The 26,047-nt window shown below is 41.1% G+C and overlaps 1 protein-coding gene across 4 annotated transcripts in view; it reads right to left on the bottom strand.

Moving 5' to 3' along the window:
• Window positions 1–26,047, bottom strand: part of SHANK3 (SH3 and multiple ankyrin repeat domains 3) — a 412,785-nt gene that overhangs the window by 232,317 nt on the left and 154,421 nt on the right. For all 4 annotated transcript variants that reach the window (XM_066592225.1, XM_066592227.1, XM_066592226.1 and 1 more), the window contains 2 exons: window positions 1,048–1,251; window positions 385–456 (listed from right to left, as the gene is read on the bottom strand). In XM_066592225.1, coding sequence (XP_066448322.1) covers window positions 385–456; window positions 1,048–1,251 — 276 coding nt within the window. The remainder of the gene's footprint in view (window positions 1–384; window positions 457–1,047; window positions 1,252–26,047) is intronic.

The following is a 26,047-nucleotide window of genomic DNA, read 5'->3' as shown; positions in this document are numbered from 1 at the left end:
CAAGCTTCGGCATCTTATAAGGTAAAACAGAGACATAGGGAGGTACAGTAGGGTTCCATGAAAGTGTATGGGTGCCATATTATGCCTCTGCACAACTTGGAGATTGTACAGAGTCATAATACAGTCATGGGCATGAGCACATCACAGGGGGCAGTGAGTGTGGGGCTTCTAGGGGCCCATCTATACTGACCATTGTACTATTAGCTACTTTACTAATTAATAAGAGGAATGTAACCATAAACTATGCATGCAAAACAAATCTATACTCTTGTGTTTTGTACATCCCCAGATTTGGCTGATACTGAACATGAATATTGATTGACATAGAAAACTGCCAACCTTTATAAATCAAGTGCCTAGATTTTAAATCATTCTCTTACTTACTTTGGTGTGAAGTTTGGCAAACTGTTTGTCGTCCAGTAGTGTCTGTGTGTAAACTCTTCTCTTATACCGGAACTAGAAAAGGATGAAAAAAAACTAAGAATAAACAGGTCCATCCCAAAATAGAGAATATTGCATAAATTCCCTTTCATTTATTTCCTGAACCCATTAACATTAAAATAAGCACACAGAAGTTAATTACTTTGCTAAACTAAAGATTGTTGCAGCCAGAGAGAGTCCTGTATAGCTTTTGAACACTTCTTTGAAAACTGCCTCCCAGCTGCACTTCACCGACAACTGGGGGGACACCTCATTAGTGTGGTTCTTCTCACCATTTTGGAACCACTGACAGATGGACATCCAAAAAACTTGCATAATTACAACTGGAATTTTCCTACCAGGAACAGTCTAAACAAGACAGTTCTGTATGATGGGGTATGGGGAATACTTGAAGGTGCATTGCAATTTTTGTATAGAAAGGGAAGACCAAAAAATAAAAAAGACCTATAGAAGAGCCTGTTGAGAAGAGAGGCATAGAAGAAGTGAGGTGGGACATGATAGGAGAAGTAACTAGGAAACATGCAGTCTTTCTGTTCTCTAATTAAGCAGTACTATATATACAATGATTTTCTATAATGAAATCTGAGGTAAACTGCATAATCTTACCTCCAGGTAGGGTACAGGTGTGGCCAAAGAAGGTGGATATTCCCGTAGTAGTCGCTCTTCATCAAGGAATTTCCCAGCTCTACCATTAAATGCTGGCTGGAAGAGTCCATAATTTAGAACGTCCTTCAGGCTGTGGTTGAGGGTGCACAAGATGCGCTGTTTCGACACCCAAACTGGAGCATCAGGGTTCAGCCGGAGGCACTTCTGAACATCGAGAAGAAGCAAAATCATAATTTAGATATAGGATTATATAGATATAGAATAATTAGAACATGATATGGTGAATGTGGCACTACGTTGACTACATATGTGATCAAGCAGACAATCATTTCCACAAGCCATTAACTCACACTGGAGACAAACTAATATCCATAAACACATTCACTCCACTCTTCATTTTGGGGCATTCAAAGCCATATAGTTCAAAGCATAATGGAGGCACCAAAAAAAATCATTGTTTATAATTAACATTTGTTTGGAATCAAACAATACCGGTGGCAAACACTGATCCTATACCGTTCTTACATCAGATTCCAGAGTTGTAGATACTCTTGCCATTACTGTCTGTATATGTATAGTGCAAAGCAGCGATTAGCAAACTATACCAAGTTCAAGTATAAACCTGATTTATTCACCACTGTAAATAGACCAATAAGACTCCATTTATACTGAAAGATGATCGCTGAAAAATCGTTTAAATGACAGTTTGAGTGATCATCTTTGCATAGTTTATTGTAGCTACTAAAAAACTATGCAGGTGGAGCGGGACACCTTCGCTATTGCTTGGTGAACAATACAGCTGTTTTGCATAAGCAAACAGCTGTATTGTTCTCCGCGCTTACAGCTCGCTTCACGTTGTTAACTACCAGAGGGACATGAGCTGAAAGAATCTTATCAGTGCTGCTGACTGTGATAACAGCCTGCACTGCTGCTAAGAGTTCATTGCTCAATTCTAGAAAACTAGAATTAAGCGAAGAATGAATCGTGCACGAAAACTGCACGATGTCAGTGCATTTAGACGCAACGGTTATCGCTCAAAAGATGGCTTTGAGCAAATTTTGAGTGAGAATCGTTGTGTCTAAATGGGCCTTAAGAAATAGAAAAACACATGGCTTAATTGCTGCCCAGCTTCCCATTACTCAATTTATGGCCATATAAGTTATATGTGTTATAAGTGAAATCAATTCTTATTGAATGGATACATAATCCTACCTATCCGACATGTTTTAAGGAAGTACGTCGCCTTACTTTAGTACCTCACAGTTATATGTTGCAAGAAGACTGAATAGTACAAATAATTAAAATCTCATTGAAGCAAAATGTTTCCGAGTTCTAAAAACAGCAACGTTCTTTCTGTACCTTACTAAATTTAAACATAGTTTTAATCACTTAGTACATTGTCTTGTAAAGACTCGGGAGCAATATACAGAGCTGCCAGTGTTACACTGGTACAGTCTGAATCATGATGATTATGAAACCCGTGTATTCAGAGGCCACCCCAGCCAGACGCTTTTATGTATAATTTACAACAGAATCTGACATAAATTATACCAGAAATCTAGTCCAGCTGGCGTAGATTTCTTTTTAGGCCCATGGATGGCCCAAGGTGTATTTATGTTTAAACTGTTTTATTAAAGTTTTGCTATTTAAATATACAATATTGAATAAAAGTCTTGCAAGACCATGTAATCAGATAGAAAAATAAAAACATGAGCTTTACATATGTAACTTTGAACCCTCACTTGTAGGCTACTACCTTTACTTTCTGATATTTTAGGTTTAAACTGTTTATTAGCATTAAACAGCCTGTGTATACTGTATACTGTGTTTAAAAGTACAGCACTAATTCTACATTTGCATAGCAGGCAAATATGCTCTCAGCGCCTCAGATATACCGAGATGCATTTAGAGCGGTTGTACCAGGTTTACAAGTTATCCCTTCTCACTGCTGAGACACCCTCCGACCTCGAGAACAGGGATTTCGTGTCCCCCTCTGCCTGTCACTGCAAGGTTGCTTCTTGTCCTGTGAATAGGGGATAACTTCTAATCTTGGTGCAGTCCCTTTAATAAATAAAGATTTGAGTACTTCTTCATAAATTAGGCACATCATCATGCTGCTCTGTGATCATATTAAGACTGGCGATGCTAATAAATACCCCCAATTGGTTACTAAGCTTCAGTGCTTTGTCCGGCCCTGAGATAAAACATGGAAATTTTGCAAACAATTGCTATCTCAACAGAACTGTCAGTGTTTTAGCTGACCTTGTTCCTAGTCTAGGGGTCCTCAGAATCCTGTTCTTGATGGAGTTAGTTTCCCTTTAATTCGATAAGTAAGGTAAAAACCATTAGTATTCATTTTTTTGTTTCAAAAATATTTATTAGGAAATGTTTCATAGCAAAATAAGATATAATATGAACGTTAATACATATGATGAGAAGAGAGTACAATACAGAAAAAAAAGGCATTCAGTAACCATGTAATACTGTTTCCCTGAAAATAATACCCTGTCTTATATAAGTTTTTGTCCCCAAAGAGGCACTAAGTCTTATTTTCGGGTGATGTCCTATTATACATACCTAGCAGGCTCGGTCCAGGTCCCTCCCACTGCCCTCCGGAGTTCCAACGCACTTAGCCGAGGCATTGATTGGCCAATTCATACATCCCACCACCACAATAAGATGGCTGTGATTGGTTCTTTAACCGATGCTCAACCAATCAATGCAGCGCTCGATGCACCAATCATAGCCATCACATTGGTGCATCGAGCGCCACATTGATTGGTTCTTGAGCACTGCTCAGCCAATCAGAGCCATCGCTTCCTGGAGGTGGAATTTATAAACCCCATAACAGGAAGTGATTACTGTGGATGGCCAAAGACTGCAAGAAGCGCGTCGGAGCTCCAGAGAGGAGCGGGAGGTAGCTAGACCGTACCTGCTAGGTAATATATTCCTTTTTTTTATGTAATGCGGCTAGGGCTTATTTTAGGGTAGGGTTTATATTTCAAGCCTCCCCAAAAATCCCCCAAAATCAGGGTAGGGCTTATTTTCAGTTAATCACAGAGACGGGAAGTCTATATGCAAATTTTTCTTAAAAGCCCTTCACAGATATAGACTAAAAGAATATAGTTTATTAGAAACTCTTAAAAACATATACGGGCTGACTGACAGTACTAACATAAATTCACGCACAAAAAGAGGAGAAGATATATTTAGGTGCAAGTTTGAAATATGCACCCAATGTCTCCAATATAGATAAGGGTCACAGTAACATGGTCAGTATAAGTGGATGACTTTAGTGCATATAAAGAGGGCTTACTTTCAGGGTATGTCTTATTTTTGGGGAAACACGGTACGTGTCTTAGGTTGAGTAGGTTATGAAGCAATGCTGCATTTGGACTGAACAATTATCATTCAGAAAATCCTTCAAACAAGCGAAACTGAATGATAACATTCAGTTTAAGCGCAGCCAATGACTGAACAACAAATGAGAATCTTGCGCTTCTTGTTCATTGTTAGGTTTTAGCTAGCATAAAAATCAGCGCCGGTTTGTTCACTTATCGTGCAGTTTAAACAGTGAACATTCAGTATTTCGCATAGGGATGTGAAACACTGAATGACAAGTGCAGGAGAACGGCACGATTCTCAACAGGAATCATGCAGTTTAAACACGCTGCCCGACTGCAGACAAGCTGGTGACACCATCAGTAGCTCGTTCACTCGGGCAAACGACAATTGTAAGATTCTGGGCTCACGTAAAAGGAGCATAAGGAAGAAAGAAAATAACTATTAGTTTAAACAATGAAATAACAGAAGTAGAAAAGTATCTAAGGCCAAGTAAAACAAACGAAAATCACTTATTTAGCTCCTGGGATTTAACGACTGACTGATAAAGCAAAGGAGTTGAATATACAGCTGTTACCCAGATTAGCAATAATTGCAGGACATCCAGGTTCTTCATATATATTGGAATTTCAAAAGTAAAGATGGATTGCATGCAAGCATTTTTTCATATACAAGTGTCTGGTTGATTGAAATAATAGTTTCTCCTGTATAGGGGATATCAATACTTTTCCAGTGTCTGAGTGTGATTAAGTTTGATAATGCCAGTACTTTACAGGTCAGAGTTCGAAACTGTGGTGGGATCACATGGGAACTGATATTCACCAATGCTAGTGAAGGAGATTTCTGGACTCCAGAGAAGATAATAATCGAAACACGTAGCCCCAATAATGATGAAGAGAGCAGTACTATAATATATGGAACAAGTTCCTCTGCCTTCACAACCCCGCCAACAATCAGCTGAACAGCTAGGGTACATTTAGGCCAGTCCATCTTAGTATGATTTTCATTAGTGTTTCTATATGTGTGGTACATTTTAGTGCTTTATGAGTTAGAGAGGAGGCTTGTTTCCATTCCTTGATGCCAAATATCTGATCCAACTCCTTCTCCCATTCTTTCAGAGGAAAGGTTTTTGGGAAGCAAGCTCGACTGTGTAGCAATGTGTATATTGGCTTAAATCCTTTAGAGAAAATTTGAAATATATTTAAGTTGCCCCAAAATAATAACAATATGTACTTGTAGGAAGTGCTGTATTTGCAAATATTAGTCCGATGGGGTCAAATGATAATTAGATTTTAGTTGCTCGAACAAGACAAGAGATTCCACTCACAATATGAGTTAAGCATGGGAGTGTAAGGATACCTGATGATCTCTACCCTAAAATATTTAGATATGAAATGACATATTGAAACAGGTCTGAATATATATTCTTTCGGGAGGGAGCTTTGGGGTCTTAGCAGGTCGTGGAATTTTTTCCATATTTTTAAGGATGTTTGAGTCAGTGGACAGAGGTGGGCAAGCAGAGGTAAAAGCCATAGAGAAATGATGAGGCAAGATTTAGACAGGACAAGAGAGACTACGTGGTGTTCAATATGAACCCAGTGCTTCTGGTTCTTAGATCTCCACTAAGGAGCTAATTGAGAGACTAGTGCAGCTATATAATAGTCTTGAATGTCTAGGAGGCCCAGACCTCCTGACCATCTGTCTTTTGTAAGTATGGTCCTGGTCACCTGTGTTTTGCGTCCAGTCCAGACAAACTGAGATAGGATTTTGTTCATGCTTAAAAAAAACATTGTGGTAATTCAGTAGGAAAAGTGTGGAATAGATATAACAGTTTGGGCAATTAAAGAATATTAAAGGTGGCAATTCTACCCATCCATGATATCTTAAAATTTAGACAATCTTTGTGAGATCTAAATTGTATTGGTAGAGTTTTTTATCGGAGACTGTTATTGTTACGCCCAGATACTTCATGCCTTCATTTTGCCAGTGATGTTTATTATGAAGATAGTGTAGCACGTTATAAGGAATATTCATAGGTAAGATTTGGAATTTTCGTGCATTTATTTTGTAGTAAGAAATCTGTCCAAATGCTTTCATGATCTCCAGTGCACCATCAAGTGAGGGTATGGGATCTGATAACATCAGGATAATATCAACGGCACATAACGATATGAGGTGAGAGCGGTGACCAATCTTTATTCCTTTGATAGAAGAATTTTCTCTAAGAGTGTGAGCTTGAAAATCATCTGATAAAGCACCATTGGTGATTACTCATGCCGAAGAGTTTGAATACAATACGGAAATAGCCTTGAGAAAAAGGTCGCTAAAGCCCATTTTATCTAGGGCCACCAAGACATACAACCAATTAATATGATCAGATGCCTTCTCGGCATACAGGGAATACAAGAAATGCCACAGGAATTTTCGTGGATATGATATAATGAGCAAGACTTGCAACCCTTTTTGTACTATCTGATGCTTGTCAACCCTTCATGAAACCAACCTGATCTCCTTTAATCAAATAAGACAAGAGAGGTGCTAGTGTAGAGGCCAGAATTTTGGCATACATTTTTATGTCTATATTGAATAGTGAAATAAGCCAAAAGTTCTGATGGGAATCTGGTTGTTTCCCTGGTTTAGAAAGGTTAGCTATTAAAGCTTGTTGGTTTTCTTTAGGAAAACAACCTTCTGTAGCCGCCACTTGGAAGGTCCTACACAAGTGCAGAGACAAGAGATTTTGGAAGGTCTAATAATCAATATTAATCTGGGCCAGGAAATTTGCAGACTGGTGGGGATTTGATATGTCTGAGCACTTCTGCTACAGTGGTAGGTGAATTAAGAGCTTCCTGTTGAGTTTCAAGTAGAGTAAGTTGATGTTTTGCAGAAACTCTTGAAATTGTTGTTTTGCACTTGGAAACATAAAGGGGTCACCTCTAAGATTGTATAAGGATGAATAGTAATTCCGAAAATGATTTTCTATGTCAATGGGGTTTATGAGTTTTCTTTTGTTATTTTGGCCAATTAGATATGGAATTCATGATTTGAGATGTTGAGCTTTAAAATGAGATGCCAACAATTTCCCAGATTTATTATTTTGAGAATATTGGGCCTTAGAGCGAGCACCCACTGGCGTTTTTTTACCTGCGTTTTGCGTTTTGCGTTTTTCCTGCACAGGCATAGAGATAACATGTGTTCCTGTCCACTGGCGTTTTTTTTGCGTTGCGTTTGCGTTTTTAACATAGGAACTGTCAGTTGCATATGTGTCCTTATTTTTCTCCTAATGCACCCATGAATGTCAATGGAAATTAACGGAAAAGCCGCGAAAACGCCGCAAAAAACGCCGCGGAAAAATCGCGGGAAACGCGGCGAAAACGCTGCGTTTTTTCCCCGCGGAAAACGCAATCGGCAGTGGGTGCTCGCCCTTAATCCTATTTAATGCATAGTTTTGTAGTAGGTGACTTGAGTTTATGTCTGTATTGAAATAGCTTTTCTGCCTATTGGCGTGATTGTTACTGTTTAATCGAGTTCCTTTATTGTGTTTGGTTAATCATTAAAGATTTTGGTCCTTTCTTTCTTTTTTCACATGGTGTCCTATTCTGAAAACATGCCTTATGAGCATTCCACAAGGTATTAGGGTACATGTCGGGGGCTTTATTATGAGTAAAGTAGTCCTTTAAATCTCTTTCCAAATTATTTCTATGTTCTACCTAAATTAATCGAGAATTATTACTACGCCAAATATATGTTTCTGGTTGGTTGTAGTGTTCTGCAAAGGCGAAGAAGATTTTGTCATGATCAGACCAGGCAATCATTTCAATTGTAGATTCTTGGGAAACTAATAGCAGATTTCTATCTAATATAAACGTGTCGATCCTTGAATAGCTGTTGTGAACAGTCAAATGGAAGGAGTAATACCTCTTGGAGCTTTGCATTGCTCCACAAAAACATCGAAAAGTTCTTCCTTCCAGCTTATGTCACCCAGAAAATGGGCCTGATCATGTAAGTTTGAGGTGGTGTCAACACTATCTGAGACTGCATTGAAATCACCACAGATAAATAATTTGCCTTGCTTGCATTTTAAAAGAATATGTAGGATTTTATGCGGTAAAACCTCTGTTTTTTGTTAGGAGTGTAGATCGAAGCTAAAGTGTACACTGTATTATTTATGGAACAGATCAATATAACATATCTGGCTTGTGGGTCTATTATCTCTTGAATTAGCTGAAATGCTACGGCGTCTTTTATCGCAACAAGGACACCACGCTATTTAGTAGTAAAGTGAGACTGGAAAAGATTATGGGATATCTGTTTTATGAGGACGGCATCTTTGGATAGTATAGGTGTGTCTAGTGCGCAAAAGATACCTGGGGACAGCCTTTTGACATTATCCCACATAAATGCCTGTTTTTTGTTTGGGCTGTTGAGCCCTTTAACATTTAGTGATACGTTACTACTTTAAGCATCATGTTTAACAGTAAATAAAATAAGCATATTTATGTAGATTCTTTCGCTGTAAAAGCTGCGCACAATTGATATCGTTGGAGAAAATTTCTTATGCCATGTAAGCCAATGGTCATACCTGGTATTCGATAAAGAAAGGTAAAGGATGCAGACAGGAGAACACAACAATAGCAACAAAAAGTCCATCACAAACTTGCGGATGAGAAGGTAAGTGTTAGCACCTCTTCCTGAGCTGGTTACCATAGGTGGGGGTACAATTTCTTTTGGGTTTCAGAATTCTGGATAAATCATAGTATCATTCCAGCAGATTTAGAAGTTAATGAATTTGTTTGCACGGTTTAAGGGGGTCTTATTCCTCAGGTAGGTGATGATTAGGTTGTCTGGGACCACTAGTAGGCATCTAAGTTCCACTGTCGTAAGAGACCAATTCCAATGATTTAGTGACAAAAGCAGTACTGCTCTTGGTTATTAGTAGACTCACGGGAAATCCCCATTTGTATGCTATTTTATGATCTCTAAGCAATTTGGTGATGGGGAGCAGTTGTCGTCTTTGCGCCAAAGTTGTAGCAGATAAACCCGTAAATATGGACAATGCTTGGTAATAGGCTCGTTTTTCTGGTCGCTTTTCCTTAATATGGAAGAAATGAATGCGGACGAGGACATCTCTTGGTACATGCTCTGCTAGATGTTTATGAGTCTATGTTTTCTGCCAATTCTAAGATCCTGCAAGGAGCACTCTGGTAATAGTGATTTCATGAGATTATGGAAGTAATTCATAAACTCAGAAATGGAGACTATTTCTGGGATTCCTCAAAACTTGATGTTGTTCTGGCGGGACTTGTTCTGAAAGACCACCACTTTATTTTGGGGTTTTTCCAGTTCTAAATCCTAGTTGTAGTGGGAGTCAATAAGGTTATTGTGTCATGATTGGAATTCAGCTACCTTAAGGCCCATTTACACCAGCAGATGATCGCTCACGGGAAAACAATGCCATCAGCACTTCCCGTGGAGAACTGCTGATAAGAGTGAACAACGATTTTTAGGTTGGACTGAATTTAACGATCAGCTAGCAGTGCCTGAAAAGCGCATGATGGGTGCGCGTTTAGACGCACCGATGATCGCTAAAACGATCGCCGATTTTTTAGCGATCATCGGCTGGTGTAAATGGGCCTTTAGTCTTCACGTGGATTTGCGCCTTAATCCTTCCGAATTTACGTGCTCAGGCAAATGCTTCACATGCTTACATGCAGGAGAGCTTCCCAGCGAACTTCCAGTAGCGTCATCTTTGTCTGGTGTTGGAGACTGAGTTAAGTAGAAATTAATCAACTTCTCCAGTTTAGAGGATGGTCGTTTTCGTCTCCATGGCATCCTGGACGGTGAGCAGCAAGTGAGATCCATTTCGCTACAGTTTCAGCACTTTGGAGCCCTGGGGGATCAGAAGCTTTGCAGTCAGGCAGCCATATACGTCGGCAGCCAAACCAAGCCCCCACCATCAGTATTAATAGTACGTACAGCTTCTAGTACATGTGATATATTTTTAGACTTTGTAGTATTTCACAGCAATTGCATTAGTTTAATTAATATGACAAGGCATCTCTTTTGATTATCTTACTACAGTTTATGTAACCATATAAACCTTATTCTTTTCATATAGAAATACAGGTTAGAGCCAGCTCAGAGCGGAGAATCACAGCAATCCCTTGATTAGCAAGACTTCCAGACGCCCACACACCTGAGCCAACAGCAGCCTTGCCAGTACAATCCTTCTGTAGCAAGCACAGTGTGTCATAGTATCCACTCCTTATCATGACTTAATGACATACTTCATATTCTGACGCCTCTGTAGCACAGAGAAAACAGGAGGAAGAATGCATTGCTCTTCCCACACCTCCATCCGTCAATCAATCCTAAAATAAACCGATTCACAGAGTTCCAGATCCCACAAAACTCCAGCATTTGGCAAAATGCCTGTTCTTTGCTACATCCTACATACACAGATTTACAGAACATGAACTCTTTCTTCCGATTAGTCTGTCTGTCTGTGTAATTTGCATCCAATGGTGGGAGAGATAAATGCTCGGTAATGATTTTCCTCTTTCAGATGAGTGTGATTCATTCACAATTGTTAACTCCGGGTATAGGCAGCGCTATACAGAAGCACAGAGGTGACGCAACCGCAAGCAGGAGTGAACTTAAAGGAAATGTACTATATCAGCTGTATTTGTCCTTGTTAATTAAATCCAGATAGGGGAACATTTTCCATTTTTCTAATCTGTTTTTATTTTCTGACTAAAGATTATTTTATTGTCTATATATGACTATGGGGGCTGCTATGTTGTTTGAGCTGCAGTTAACATCATTTAGAGCAGGGATACTAGACTACCTTTGTAAAGGTTCACTTAATGGGGTTTGCCATTGGATGAAGGTCTGGCAGACCCAAGCAGCAATGGTTATATTATACCATTAGCCCCCTGTGGCGCAGAGTGCTAAGGCAGCACTCACTACCTGAACGTTGCAGGTTCAATCCACACAAGGTTCAAGTAGTCAGCTCAAGGTTGACTTCCATCCTTCCGAGGTTGGTAAAAGCAGAATAAGGGCTTATTTTTACAGAATGAGTTGAATTTTTCAATTGTACCATTTTTGGCAGCGCAATCTCTCTTCATACATAGACAGCCGATGCAGGCCGTCAAAAGGCATATCGGCGGTCACTAAGGGATTAATGGAACAGTAAGATTATAACAACACCAAAAATGCTTACATTTTTTATGGTTTTCTACTTTTGCAGAATAGAACACTTTAAAAATCATTTGTTTTGGGGTCACCATATATTAAGCTCATAACTTTCCTATTTTTTCATCTACAGCTGTGTTTATGCAGGACTACCTGAAGTTTCTACCGGTACCATGTTGGGGTACACTTTCTAGATCATATTTTAATTATATTGTTAGGAGGTGAAATAACCAAAAAAGTAATCGCGGCAGTATTAATTTCTTAAGACATTCACAGAGCTGGACAAATAATGCTATTATATATATATACACACACACACACACATTTTTTTATTAATTTTTCTTTAGATAAAAATAGTTTATTAATTCATACTAATTTATTAAGTGCCCCAAGCTCCCCTATGTCCCCCTCTCCCTATGCCTAATGACTGTAGGGTTACACAAATAGCTTTAGCACCCTACGTTAGTAACGTAGCGTGCCCCGAAGTTCAATTTCATAAGTGCTGCATCTGTAATGTTCCCTGATGTATCATTGTTAAGGTCTCCACACATATTACACTAAAGTTGATGAAAATGAACAATTGCAACTAATATAGTATGTGAGGCTGAAAGAAGACAATGTCCATCTAGTTCAGGCTGTTTCCACCTACCTTATTGATTCAGAGGAAGGCAAAAAAAACCCCAATGAGGCAGAAGCCAATTTAGTCTATTAGGGGGAAAAATTCCTTCCCGACTCCATAATGGTAGTCAGAATACTCAATGATTCAAAGTTTGAAGGTTCCAACCTGACTCTAAGACCCGGTGATGAAACCTTCTTTCCTCTAGACGTTGCAGATGCCCTCTTGTTACCGTCACAGTCCTGGGTATAAACAGATCATGGGAGAGATCCTGGCATTGTCCCCTAATGTACTTATACATGGTTATTTGGTCGACCCTTAACCGTCTTTTTTCCAGGGTGAATAATCCCAAATTTTCATAGCCTCTCTGGGTATTCTAGTCCTCTTATTCCGTTAATTAGTTTAGTTGCCCTTCTTTGAACCCCCTCAAGTATTGCAACATCTTTCCTGAGCACCGGTGTCCAGAACTGTACACCGTATTCCATGTGGGGCCTGACAAGTGCCTTATATAGTGGAAGAATAATGTTCTCGGCCCTCGACCCTATACCGCTTAATGCACCGCAAAACTTTATTTGCTTTTGCAGCAGCTGAAAGGCATTGATTGCTCCAGTTAAGTCTATAGTTAACTAGTACCCCCAGGTCTTTTTCCATATCACTTTTCCCTAGCTGTACCCCATTTAGTGTATATTGGTGACATCTTTTTCTCCTGCCCATGTGCATAACCTTACATTTATCAATATTTATCTTCATTTGCCATTTTTCTACCCAAGCCTCCAGTTTATTTAGGTCCATTTGCAGCCATTGCAGGTCATTGTCCTTAATTATCTTGTATAATTTTGTATCATCTACAAATATCAATATTTTACTGTGCAGTCCTTCTATCAGGTCATTGATAAATATATTGAACAGAATCGGGCCTAATACTGAGCCCTGTTGTATCCTACTAGTGAGGGTGGCCCAATCAGAGTAGGAAACATTTATTACCACCCTCTGCTTTCTATCTCCGAGTGGCTGCAACTGTCAACCCATTTTGACCTATCATGTATAGCCAGGTTTTGTTACCATCTGTAGCTCGGGGTTCATGGATAAACTATACAATGATCTAAACAATGGGCTTCAGTTTTTCTATGGGTTTTAGAAGCAACTGCCTACGTAGCTGTACATATTGTACTATTGCATTTATAGAATTTTGCTTCAAGGCTTTCAATATTATAATATTTTTGGAAGGATAAGGTAGGTCAGTGTGAAGGACTTTTTGCTTCATTACTAGAGTTTTACTGTTGGTTGAACAGACAGTACATGACAAAAAGTCAAAGTTATCTATCTAGACAGAGGTCTTGGATTATTTATGAACCTACTGACATGATCAACAAATTAGCAAGAAAGTTACTCACAGCGGGAGATGCAATAACTTACTAAAACTGCTTTGATCTTGTGTGTTATCCCAGCTAATGAAAATGTATGAATCCCAATTATCTATCCTTTGGCAACTAGATTTATTCAATGTTACCAGTCTGAAGCAATGACAACAAGGGTCATCCAAATCTAAGTATTAGAAAAGATACAGACTTGCAGTGCTTGTCTAACTGAAGGATGAGTATGAGTGTTCCCCACCTACGACATATATTGTACGTACTTACAATTCTTAAGGACTACTTCACACGGGCGTATTTTCCAAAACCAGGAGCTGGTCCAAAATATGGAAGAAATGCAAATCTTTCCATTCTACTTTCTCTCTGTACGTTCCACTTCTGGTTTTGGCTTACAAAATGCTGATGAAAGATACGTCCGTGTGAAGGAGCCCTAAGGCTGTATTTACATGGGCAATGGGAGTTACGCCCAAGATTCTCGTCTGCAACTCTCATCGCATAGTACATGGACACTGTCCGTGTGTTGTGTGCTGTTCGGGACACTACACATTACATGTCTAATTCTCCTGTGAGACTCGCACAAAAATAGGACATGCAACAATTTTTCAAACTAAGACCATCGGTCCAAGTGAAAAATCGCTGGTGTGCATTAACCCATTCAAATGAATGGATTCTTTTCCTGTGCGAGTTCCATCCATCTCACAATCAGACAAAACTCACATGGGAATATCTCCCATGTAAAAAAAAATCCTAATGCTAGACATTGAACTGTAGCATTCACGGAGTTAAAGAAATGTAAATTTAAGAGGTTTTTCAAGAGTATAGAGAAGCTTTAAAGATACGCTTATATATTGGCGATTTGCTGCTGATGTTGTCGTAGATTTTGGTACAGATCTGCAACAATTTCCCAGCTTCAATTTGTATTCACTTGAAAGGGTGAAATCTGATGCCAAAATCTGAAAAAAAAATCTGCAGCAAATCAGGAACGTGTGAACACAGCCTAAAAGTTGTTTTTTTGCTTGGTACTCTCCAAAGTAAGCCCAAACAAATAAATAGATGACTACATAATATACAGTATGGGTTCTTTAATTGACCACTCTGCTCTGGTTTACATAATGCATCATCAGGAGACGAAGACGACGGTCTGGATGTTGTACACAAAAAATTTTAAGTGGATCTCATCAACATTTTTGATATATCATATAGTTTAAGTATAAGAAACTAATTTAAATGTCCTCCGAAGGGACAAAAAGTTTCAATAATGACTTATGAAAAACCCTGTGAACCCTCCATGTAGCTTGCAAATCAAGTTCATAAGCAAGCAGATTTACTACACGCGTGATGGCAAAGGGACCCACGTAACGCGGCGCCAGTTTCAAAGACGGAACCTTCAATTTGAGATTTCTAGGAGACAAATATACCTCCTGTCTAGAGATGAGCGAGCATCTAGTACAAAGATCCAGAGTCCCCTGAACCCCCGGATGGCCTGCGAGAACAGATAAGTGAGACTCTTCAATGACTCTGAGACACAAGGTCTGTGGCACAAACCATCTGCCCTCCAGCGCCCTGCTGACAATTTTGTAGATGAGGAACGAGATCAGAGTCTACATCTGCCACCACCACCACCCAGGTGCCAAGATATTCTCGGGAGCCACTATCTCACTCTCCGGTGAACTGAAACTCCGGGAGAGGGTGTCTGCCTTCACATTCTTCTCCCCTGGAATATACACTACCGTTCAAAAGTTTGGGGTCACATTGAAATGTCCTTATTTTTTAAGGAAAAGCACTGTACTTTTCAATGACGATAACTTTAAACTAGTCCTAACTTTAAACAAATGCACTCTATACATTGCTAATGTGGTAAATGACTATTCTAGCTGCAAATGCCTGTTTTTTTGTGCAAAATCTACAAAGGTGAATAGAGGCCCATTTCCAGCAACTATCACTCCAGTGTTCTAATGGTACAATGTGTTAGCTCATTGGCTCAGAAGGCTAATTGATGATTAGAAAACCCTTGTGCAATCATGTTCACACATCTGAAAACAGTCTAGCTCGTTACAGAAGCTACAAAACTGACCTTCCTGTGAGCAGATTGAGTTTCTGGAGCATCACATTTGTGGGGTCAATTAAACGCTCAAAATGGCCAGAAAAGGAGAACTTTCATCTGAAACTCGACAGTCTATTCTTGTTCTTAGAAATGAAGGCTATTCCATGCGAGAAATTGCTAAGAAATTGAAGATTTCCTACAACGGTGTGTACTACTCCCTTCAGAGGACAGCACAAACAGGCTCTAACCAGAGTAGAAAAAGAAGTGGGAGGCCGCTTTGCACAACTAAGCAAGAAGATAAGCACATTAGAGTCTCTAGTTTGAGAAACAGACGCCTCACAGGTACCCAACTGGCATCTTTATTAAATAGTACCCGCAAAACACCAGTGTCAACATCTACAGTGAAGAGGCGGCTGCGGGATTTTGGGCTTCAGGGCAGAGTGGCAAAGAAAAAGCCATATCTGAGACTGGCCAATAAAAGAAAAAGATTAAGATGGGTAAAAGAACACAGGCATTGGACAGAGGAAGACTGGAAAAAAGTGTTGTGGATGGATGAATCCAAGTTTGAGGTGTTTGGATCACAAAGAAGAACGTTTGTGAGACGCAGAACAAATGAAAAGATGCTGGAAGAATGCCTGACGCCATCTGTTAAGCATGGTGGAGGTAATGTGATGGTCTGGGGTTGCTTTGGTGCTGGTAAGGTGGGAGATTTGTACAGGGTAAAAGGGATTCGGAATAAGGAAGGCTATCACTCCATTTTGCAATGCCATGCCATACCCAGTGGACAGCGCTTGATTGGAACCAATTTCATCCTACAACAGGACAATGACCATAAACACACCTCCAAATTGTGCAAGAACTATTTACAGCAGAAGCAGGCAGCTGGTATTCTATTGGTAATGGAGTGGCCAGCGCAGTCACCAGATCTGAACCCCATTGAGCTGTTGTGGGAGCAGCTTGACCGTATGGTACGCCAGAAGTGCCCATCCAACCAATCCAACTTGTGGGAGATGCTTCTAGAAGCGTGGGGTGCAATTTCACAAGCTTACCTCAACAAATTAACAGCTAGAATGTCAAAGGTGTGCAATGCTGTAATTGCTGCAAAAGGAGGATTCTTTGACGAAAGCAAAGTTTGATGTAAAAACAATGTTATTTCAAATACAAATCATTATTTCTAACCTTGTCAATGTCTTGACTCTATTTTCTATTTATTTCACAACGCATGGTGGTGAATAAGTGTGACTTTTCATGGAAAACACAAAATTGTTTGGGTGACCCCAAACTTTTGAACGGTAGTGTATGTAACGACGAGGTTAAACCTGGAGAAAAACAACACCCACCTGGCCTGACGAGCTGTGAGTCTCTTAGCGTTGGCGAGATATACCAAGTTTTTATGATCAGTATACACGGTAATGGGATGCCTTGCCCCCTCAAGATGGAGATGCCTCTCTTCTAGAGACCACTTAATCGCCAATAAATCATGATTACTCATGTTGTAGTTACGTTCCCCTGAACTGAACTTCCATGAGAAGAATGCACATGGTCTATACCCAGGTCTCCCGCTGACTTCCTGAGACAATACAGCCCCCGCCCACCTCAGACGCATCAACCTCAATGAAGAACGGTCGCCGCGCGTCAGGCTGTACTAGCACCGGGGCAGCAGTAAACGCCCTTTAGAGACGACTAAAAGCCTCTAGGGCCTCTGGCGACCATCTTATCAAGTCGACACCTTTCTTGGTAAGATCGGTTAGGGGGTTGAGCAATAACTGAATAATTCTTAATGAATCAACGGTAGAAATTTGAGAAACCTGAAAAACCGCTGGAGAGCTTTCAGGTTATCTGGTCTGACCCATTGGGAGATTGCTACCACTTTATCAGACTCTATTTGCATTTCTCCAACTTGACAAAAAGTTGGTACTCACACAAATGGGTCAGAACCAGCCTCAGGTGCCGCACATGTGAATCCCAGTCTGGGGAGTACACCAGAATGTTATCGAGATATATGACCAAAAATACCCCCAGGAAGTCGTGTAAGACTGCGTTCATAAATCCCTGGAACACAGCTGGGGCATTATAAAGTCCGAAGGGCATGACAAGACATTCAAAATGTCCGAATGAGGTGTTGAACATGGTCTTCCACTCATCACCCTTTTGGATGCGAATTAAATTGTAAGCCCCCCTTAAGTCCAATTTGGAAAACCAGTGGGCCCCTACCACCTGATTCAATAAGTGAGGAATCAGGGGCAAGGAGCACTGGTCCTTCACTGTAATTTTATTCAAAGCCCGATAATCCATACAAGGCCTCAATGTCCCATCCTTCTTCTCTACAAAGAAGAGACCTGCCCCGGCAGGGGAACTGGATGGCCTGATATGTCGTTTGGCCAGAGACTCCGAAATATAGGACTTAAGGGCTTCGTCCTCACCCCCAGACAAATTGAAAATGGCTCCCTTAGGCATAGGACTGTCGGGGATCAAATCAATACCACAGTCCCACTCCCTATGGGGAGGCAAAGTCTCAGACAGTTTCTTGGAAAATACATCATGAAAATCAGACAAATACTCAGAAATAAGTATGGTATCTGCTGAACACATGGATATAGTAGCTAAGTGACTATGACAGAACAACCCCTAATGTGTCAATTCCCGAGTGGACCAATTAAATCGGGGATTATGCAGTGCCAACCAGGGCATACCAAGCACTACATCAACAGACATCCTTTCAATTACCAAGAACGACAGATTCTCAGAATGGAGAACACCCACAGTGAACTGTAACATGGGAGTCCTCCATTGTACAACCCCTGCAGACAGAGGGGTAGAATCAATACCCCTTCCGTCGTTCCTCGGGACTTAGGTGATCCACTTCCATAGGCTCGGCACCAGAAGTTGGCATGGGAGAAGTGGGAGTGGGTCTGCCGGATTTCCTAGCCCTACGGGCCTGACATTCCTTTTTTCTAGATCTCAGCCTCCTGTCAGCTTTGACCGCCAATTCCATCGCATCATTAAGTGTCATGGGAGCAGGATGAGAAATAAGTAGATCCTTGACCGCGTCAAAAAGATGCAACAAAAACACATTTTTAAGGGTGCTATCGTTCCAAGAGGTTTCACCTGCATACAGTCTAAATTTAAAGCAAGAGACCTCTACCCACTGCTGCCGCTGACGTAAAGACATGAGGTGGGATACCGCCAACCCCGCACGGTCCGGCTCATCAAAAATACCTCCAAGTTCCCGAAAAAACAAATCAACTGACTGCAGGCAAGCCGAACTCTCGGGTAAGGAGTAGGCCCATGTCTGGGGGAACCCCGAAGTAAGGACATAATCAATCCAACTTTATGGGATTCTGAGCCGGAGGAGCGAGGCCGCATCTGAAAATACAATCTACATGCCTGCTGAAAAACAAAAAACTTGCTCCTCTTCCCTGAAAATACCTCAGGAAGCGGACACTTGGGCTCATGAATAGAAGGGGCGGTGGAAACATGCACTAACTCCCACTGCTCCTGGGCCACCATACGACCGGACATGTCTTGGATCACGACCACTAAATCCTGCAACTGACTTGCGAGGGTACTCATGGCCTCAATAGGAGAGCAATTTTAAGGGTCAGTTATTATGTTACGATATACTACCTTTGATACGCCAACCCGGGTGCCCTAGATCTCACCCACAACCCCTGTTCCTGCCTACTTGCCTCCACTCCTGGCTAACCCCAGACGGGCAACTGGGCAGCGATCCCTACTCTCACTAGGGACGGAAAAAGGGACGCTGGCATATCTGGATGGAAAGGGTAGAATACTGACAGAAAAGGCAGATGTAAATAACCAACACGAGCAATACTAAGCAGAATTGAGGCAGATGGAAAAACCTGGTAGATAATAGCAAGGTATAGCAGACAAGCTGACAGAAGCAGGAGACCAAACTGAGGCAGACTAGCTAGCACACTGAGGGAAACCAATAACTGGCAGTGATTGTCAGTCTCTGCCCAACCTTTAAACAAAAACCTCTGCCCAGGGGCGGAGAGAGGGAGACAGCCAACTCCCAACAGAACAAAATAACAGGGAGCTCGTGCACAGCAGCTGCACTCACAGGTGCACGCGCGCACCGCGCCAAGTGCCACCAGCACCATGCCGGCCAGGCACCCGCGCCCCCGGCAGCCGGACAACAAGCCGGGGGAAACCGCCCTAACCATGACTCCGCACACCGCCACCCCAGGAGGACCAGCAACCGCCGCATGGTAACAGTATGCTAGACACTCCATTTATTTCAATGGGGATGATAGAAATACCTGAGCGCTTGCTGCTCGGCTGCCTCCTGTGGTTCCATTGAAAGTGAATGGATGATCAGCAAATCTGTGCGACCATTACTCCATTCAATCTCCTCCTCACTGTGGGGGGTGCAGTAAGCCCGCAGTGAGGAGGACAGGGATCACTGTTCTCAAGATAAGTGTTTATTCCCTTAAACTGCACATCTTCCTTGAAAATTACTAACATTATTATTTTTTCTGGATTATTTATGCTCCATTTGATAGTCTAGTGGTTGTGGGGGACTCAATGATATAACGTTTACTGCAATTCCTTTGGATATGCCATAAATCTATTTTCCTGGAAAATCTCACTGTTTAGACGTAACAATTATCTTTAAAAAATTGTTAAAACGTGCAAAACTGAACGATAATAGTTCAGTCTAAATATGAGCCAACGACTGGACAACATACGATAATTGTTCATCTCTCATTTCTGCAGGTATAATAATCATTGTTGGCTCGTTCGCTTAGTGTTCGGTTCAAACAGCAATCATTTATTCCGTGTATTCGCTTATACATGGACTGAACGATTCTGAACGATTCTCTTTTGAGCGATCCAACTATGCATTTTGCCTGTCCAAACAGGCTGCATGAGTGCGACCAAGTTAGCGGTGATGTCACTTGCTTATTTACTCGTTCAAATGAGAATTGGTTCATCTAACAGGACCACCAGACAAAATTAGTAGCCGGCTGTTGTCAGAAGTCTTCATCCTGTACACTGACTAATAATCAATGATTCAAGGAAAGGAGACAAGAACAACCTTTGTTAAGCAGATGAGACTACACTCATAAAATGAAGAAGACCTTTACAGGAAAAGCTAAAGAAGTTATTAAAAAAAGAAGCTTCAGCAAAATATACAGAATACAAAGGTTATGTCAACAGGAAAGAAAGCTAGAGGTAACTGTGCAGGCACAACATTAGTAGCAGGCGTTTTCTTGCTTAGCTCAATTATAAAGGATCTAGCAGTGAAGAAATACAAAACAATAAAACACCGGAGCGATAGTCCTTCCAGTGAATGGAGGTGGAGTGGGCCGGGGAGCGTTCGGGCCCGTCTGCCTCCATTCACTGTAAACAGGCAGTAGCTCATGTATTGAGTGACTCCTGTTTGCACTGGGTGGGAAGCCACTCAGCAGTCATTCCGTTTTAGTGATCTGATGTATTAAGAATAGCAACAACTAAGCAACTTCTCCCCCAGTGCCCTGTCGCTGGCTACATGTACACAGGCCTAAAGTCGCCCCAAATCTATGATTTGAGTGATTATTTAGCTGACTATCTGCCCATGTAAGGGTACCTTTAGATAACAATCAGACCATATTTTATTAGTAATCAATTTGGAAATTCAGTTAGTTCCAAAGGATCTTGCAACTACTGTATATTGGCATAGTAAATAAAATAAAACGGCACCATATTTAAAAAAGAGATATGTTTACATTACAAAGTTGATTTAAACCGATTCAGACCCAGTGTCGTACATGTACGGCGCTTGGCCCCGGGCTTTAAACTCATGCCATTGTAGATGTATGGTGTGGGTTTAAAGCTCCTGCTCTGCAATCTAACAGGAACAGGTCAGGTACTCGGCTGTCTGGACATTAAGGGGTTAAAGAAAAGGCGATTCTCTGATGACCAATTCCTTTTAAAAACCATTCCTTTTTCTTTAAAAGATAGATTGACACCCTATCATATTGCCAGTGCAGTAGTGGTGATACCTTTATTGGTTAACCAGAAAAATTATACTTGCAAGCTTTCGGAGCAGAAAGGCCCCTTCATCAGGCTAGTTAAATGAATTTTCAGGAACTTTACTATTGATGACCTTTATTATTGACCTTTATTTACTATTGATGTTGGTTCTGCCAACTGGGACCCCTGTGATCAGCTGTTCTCGGTCCCATTGTCAATGCAGAAGGAGTTGGAAGAAGACAGCAGCCTGGGTAGGTAATTGCAGGCACTGTTCCCATTGAATTCAGTGGGAGCTGTGCATGTAGTTACCAACCCGGGTTGCACAATGCAGATGGAACTGTCAGCTTTTAGCTCTGTTCCCCACTTGTAGCTAACCCAATATCAACTGATCAGCAGAAGGTCGGGAGCAGTAGACCATGGCAGAAATCCCCCTTTAACAAATGAATATTAGAAAAAGAACCTCCTGTAAGAGATGTGACATGAAGACAATGGGACATAGTTTGATGCTTCACCCCAAGGAAATATGTCTTTGTGCAACGCTTCTTAAAGCATCATCACCTTTGTGCCCCACAAACTATGTCCAGGGGGAGATGTGTTTCCTACTCACTGGATGCCCCATTCCAGCGCTGCATCCCCACAAGGTCAGTTCACGCCAACAGCTCGACTCTTTCTGCATGTGTATCTCCCATTCATCTCTATGAGAGATGCGAGATCAGAAAGAGTCAAGCTGCTGGTGCTTGCAAACTTCACGGGTACACAGCGCAGGAATGGGGGCCCAGTGAGTATGAAATAGTTCCCACGGCTCCCCCTTCCCACACCTTTCAGTCCCATAACATAGTTTATAGGGGCTCAAAAGTGTTGACAGTGTCCCTTTAAATGCTACGTTTCTGTTTTTCTCAGTTCTTCATTTTTTAACCTGCCTGATGAAGCGGCATCTGTGCTCTGAAAGCTTGCAGATGTAATTTTTCAGGTTAGCCAATCAAGCTAGGACTGCCATAATACGTTTTGTTTTGGTTTTTGGTTTTGGTTTTTTCTACACAACAGCATTTGCCAACATATATTTACTTAATAGCACAAAGCCACAAGATAATGACTAAAAATATAATTTTCTGTACATTGTGCTCATTGAGTGCTGGCGCTATCACTATAGCTGTCAGAGGCATGTGATTACCCTGAGAACATGCGTCCCTATAGCCTAAGGGTGTGTTCACACAGCAGAATTCAACCTAGAATCTTCTGCACAAATTCCACCAGTAGAACCATGGTAGAAATCCACGGGTAAGGGCGGCAACAGACGAGCGTTAGCGCAAATATGTTTACCGCAGCACAGCGAATTTGCAAAGAACGAGCTTTGAAAAGCCAGGTAATCACACTTTTAGGCGCATGTCTGCACATATTACTGTCCTTTTTGCCTGTGGCCAGTTCACACCTGTGCGTGACACTCCCTTTCTATGGAATTGATTGGCTTTTAAAGCCAAAAGAGGTCCTGCTGTCTTTTCCTGCATTTTGTGCAGTGTTTCACACTTCCTCTTGTGCATTTGCACAAAGTGCAGGAAAATAGAACAGGACCTATTTTTTGTGCACACAAAACCCATTTATGAGAACAAACCATTGAAATCAATGGGTTCTATTTTCTATGTTTTATGCATGCAGTTTTTATGTGCGCCAAAACGTGTACAAACGGCCGTCTATAAGCCACATGTATGTGCTGTGTATGTTGTGGATCTGCATGCAGAATTAGCCGTCAATGATAACATCCACTTGCGGAATTTTTACGATGCGTCACTTCTTCATGTGGATCAGCATGGGAAGATGTTAAAAATCCCACATAGGGATTTTGCCCATTGAAAGGCATGAAGACACTGCCAAATATGCAGCAGATTTCATACACAGCTTTTAAGGCAGAATCCAGTGTATCAACATATCCTGAGATAAAATCGCGCGACGCGAGAGTGAGTGAAAACGCAGAATTATGACACTAATGATTTACAATTGTTTCATGCTCATTTGCAATATTTTCACTCCTGTGATATTGCAATAAAAATCGCAGCATATCCCATCTTTCTGCATTTTGCTTTTTTTTTTATTGCCCATGTTTCCCTATGGTGCCTCCTTTTTATCACATCGCAATGCACGAATTTGCGATTTTCATGCGATGCGACGCATTCTTTAACATTAGAAAGTCCTATTGACTTTTGCGCTAAAAAAATAAATAAATTTTTTAAAACCAGATTATTCTGAAGAAAAAGCATCACTAATGTTCAAAAACCGCCTGAACAGAATTGCGATTTTGCCGCAAATTTTCTTACAGCATAATTTGGTATCGCCAGTGTGAAGCAGCCCTAAGACTACACATACCAAAATACAAAAATCTGGCCATATCGTAAGACAACCCACTTTTTTAATTAAAAGACAAGAATGCTTGGAGGAATTAATAGAAAATGTGATAATCATCAACAAGATGAAAGGATATCAGAAAAATGAGAAACCCGGAACACTGCATTGAGGAGCTACACTAGGAGGTGCAACGCGTATTATAAGTCATCTAGAGAATCTCTTATGTGGAGAAGAAACTGTCTATTTTATAAGAAAGCATGGAAATTCATGAGCCTTTGCCTCATGTACTGAAGGAGAGTAGTGTATGATATCAACAAATAAATCTACTTATTGTACACTGCGCTATACAATTATTCAGCACAAAGTCCAAGTTCTTTATTCTAATGTTTGCAATTTACGGTTGATGGAGGGATTATTTTGGGATTAGTGTACAATGCTAACACTTTAGCAGTTAGAGGGTAGTGCTCTGGCAAAGGCAATGGTCTGATGAGAATGGATCTGCAATTTAAAGCAGTATGGTGGTCGATGTAGCAGGAGAAATAAAAAATTATAATAACTGTGGCGTTTCGAAGAGCAAATGAGAAAAACGGAGGAATCAAGCTGCTGTCTGCTATCCAGTCTCAGTATGACCACATTTATAGCTGCTGGATCTTCCGATATGAAATGCGGGACTTCTTCCAAAAGTCACACTGCTATGGATTTATTATTCACTATGACATCAATTCATCATCTTCTGAATTTTATGTTGAAAATGAAAGATCATCTACCTAGAAAATGGTTACAGTTGTAGGTCTCATAAATGAGCATTTACAGTATAGCCAATAACAAATAAATATGGAAGGGTTTTATTTCTCTACGTCTCACAGCATCTTTGAAATGATGGTCAATGATGCACCTCTTGGCTCGTTGTCCTTGATGGACATATGTATTTAGTCAACCATACATCATACTACCTAACTAGAGATGACGAGCGTACTCGCTAAGGCAAACTACTTGAGCGAGTAGTGCCCTATTCGAGTACCTGCCCACTCATCTCAAAAGATTTGGGTGCCAGCGGGGGACAGGGAGCTGTGGGGGAGAGCGGGGAGGAACGGGGGAGAGATCCATCTCTCACTCCCCCCCCCCCCCCGCTTCCGCTGATCACGCCCGCAACTCACCGCTCTCCCCCGCTGGCACCCGAATCTTTTGAGACGATACTCACTCGAGTAGTTTGCCTTAGCGAGTACGCTCGCTCATCTCTATACCTAACCATGTCTTCAGAATCTTATACATTATTTCTTTCCTTTACACCTTATATTGAATTACGTACATGCTCATATTACCTCCGTCTCCAAAACATCCACAAAAGGCGCCCTTTTCTCAATGTGGCAACATCTAAAACCCCTATTGTTACTCTGGTCCATTATCATCTTGATTACTCTAACTCACTAAGAATCCTTTTTCTTTGTCTCACAAGTATCCTTCATGCAACAGCCAGGCTCATCTTTTTGTCCAAACCCTACATGGATGCCTCTATGTTGTGCCACTCCCTATCCCTTTTCTCTCATCTACCCCCTTACCCATGTCCACCGTTCTGCCTACAAACTAAGCTTGATTTCTGTCATAATCCAAATTTCCCCTTGCTGCTTCCAAGACTTATCCTGGAACACGCTACCTGGACAATCAGATGAATTTCCAACATCCAGCTTTTTAGCGGTCCTAAAAACACGTCTTTTTAGGCAGGGCCTAACCTTTTATCACCACGATTTCTAAGAACATCATTCCTTCGATCAACAATATCTCCCATATTCAATGCACTTCTTTTTTGCACATAGTGACTGTCTCATGCAGCTGTATATGTATGGCCCTAATTAGAGGGGTGTTCTAAGTTAAAAAGAAGACACATAGCCAAAACATGTCCCTGTACCTCAGAACACCTGATGAGCCTAGTAAAATGAACGAAATCCATCTTTTTTGGCTCCTGTGATCCCTGGATAGCCCTTTGTTAATGTTTATTTTCTGGATTTGAGGGGCAGGTTTGTTAACCCCTTAGTGACCAAGCCTGTTTGCGCCTTAATGACCAAGCCAAATTTTGGAAATCTGTCGTGCAACTTTAACATAGAATAACTCTGTTAAGAT

This window comes from Eleutherodactylus coqui, chromosome 2 (genome assembly GCF_035609145.1).
Source record: "Eleutherodactylus coqui strain aEleCoq1 chromosome 2, aEleCoq1.hap1, whole genome shotgun sequence".
NCBI classification, from domain to species: Eukaryota; Metazoa; Chordata; class Amphibia; order Anura; family Eleutherodactylidae; genus Eleutherodactylus; species Eleutherodactylus coqui.
Note: the sequence above shows the minus strand (reverse complement) of the source record. Positions and strands in the feature narration are given on the sequence as shown.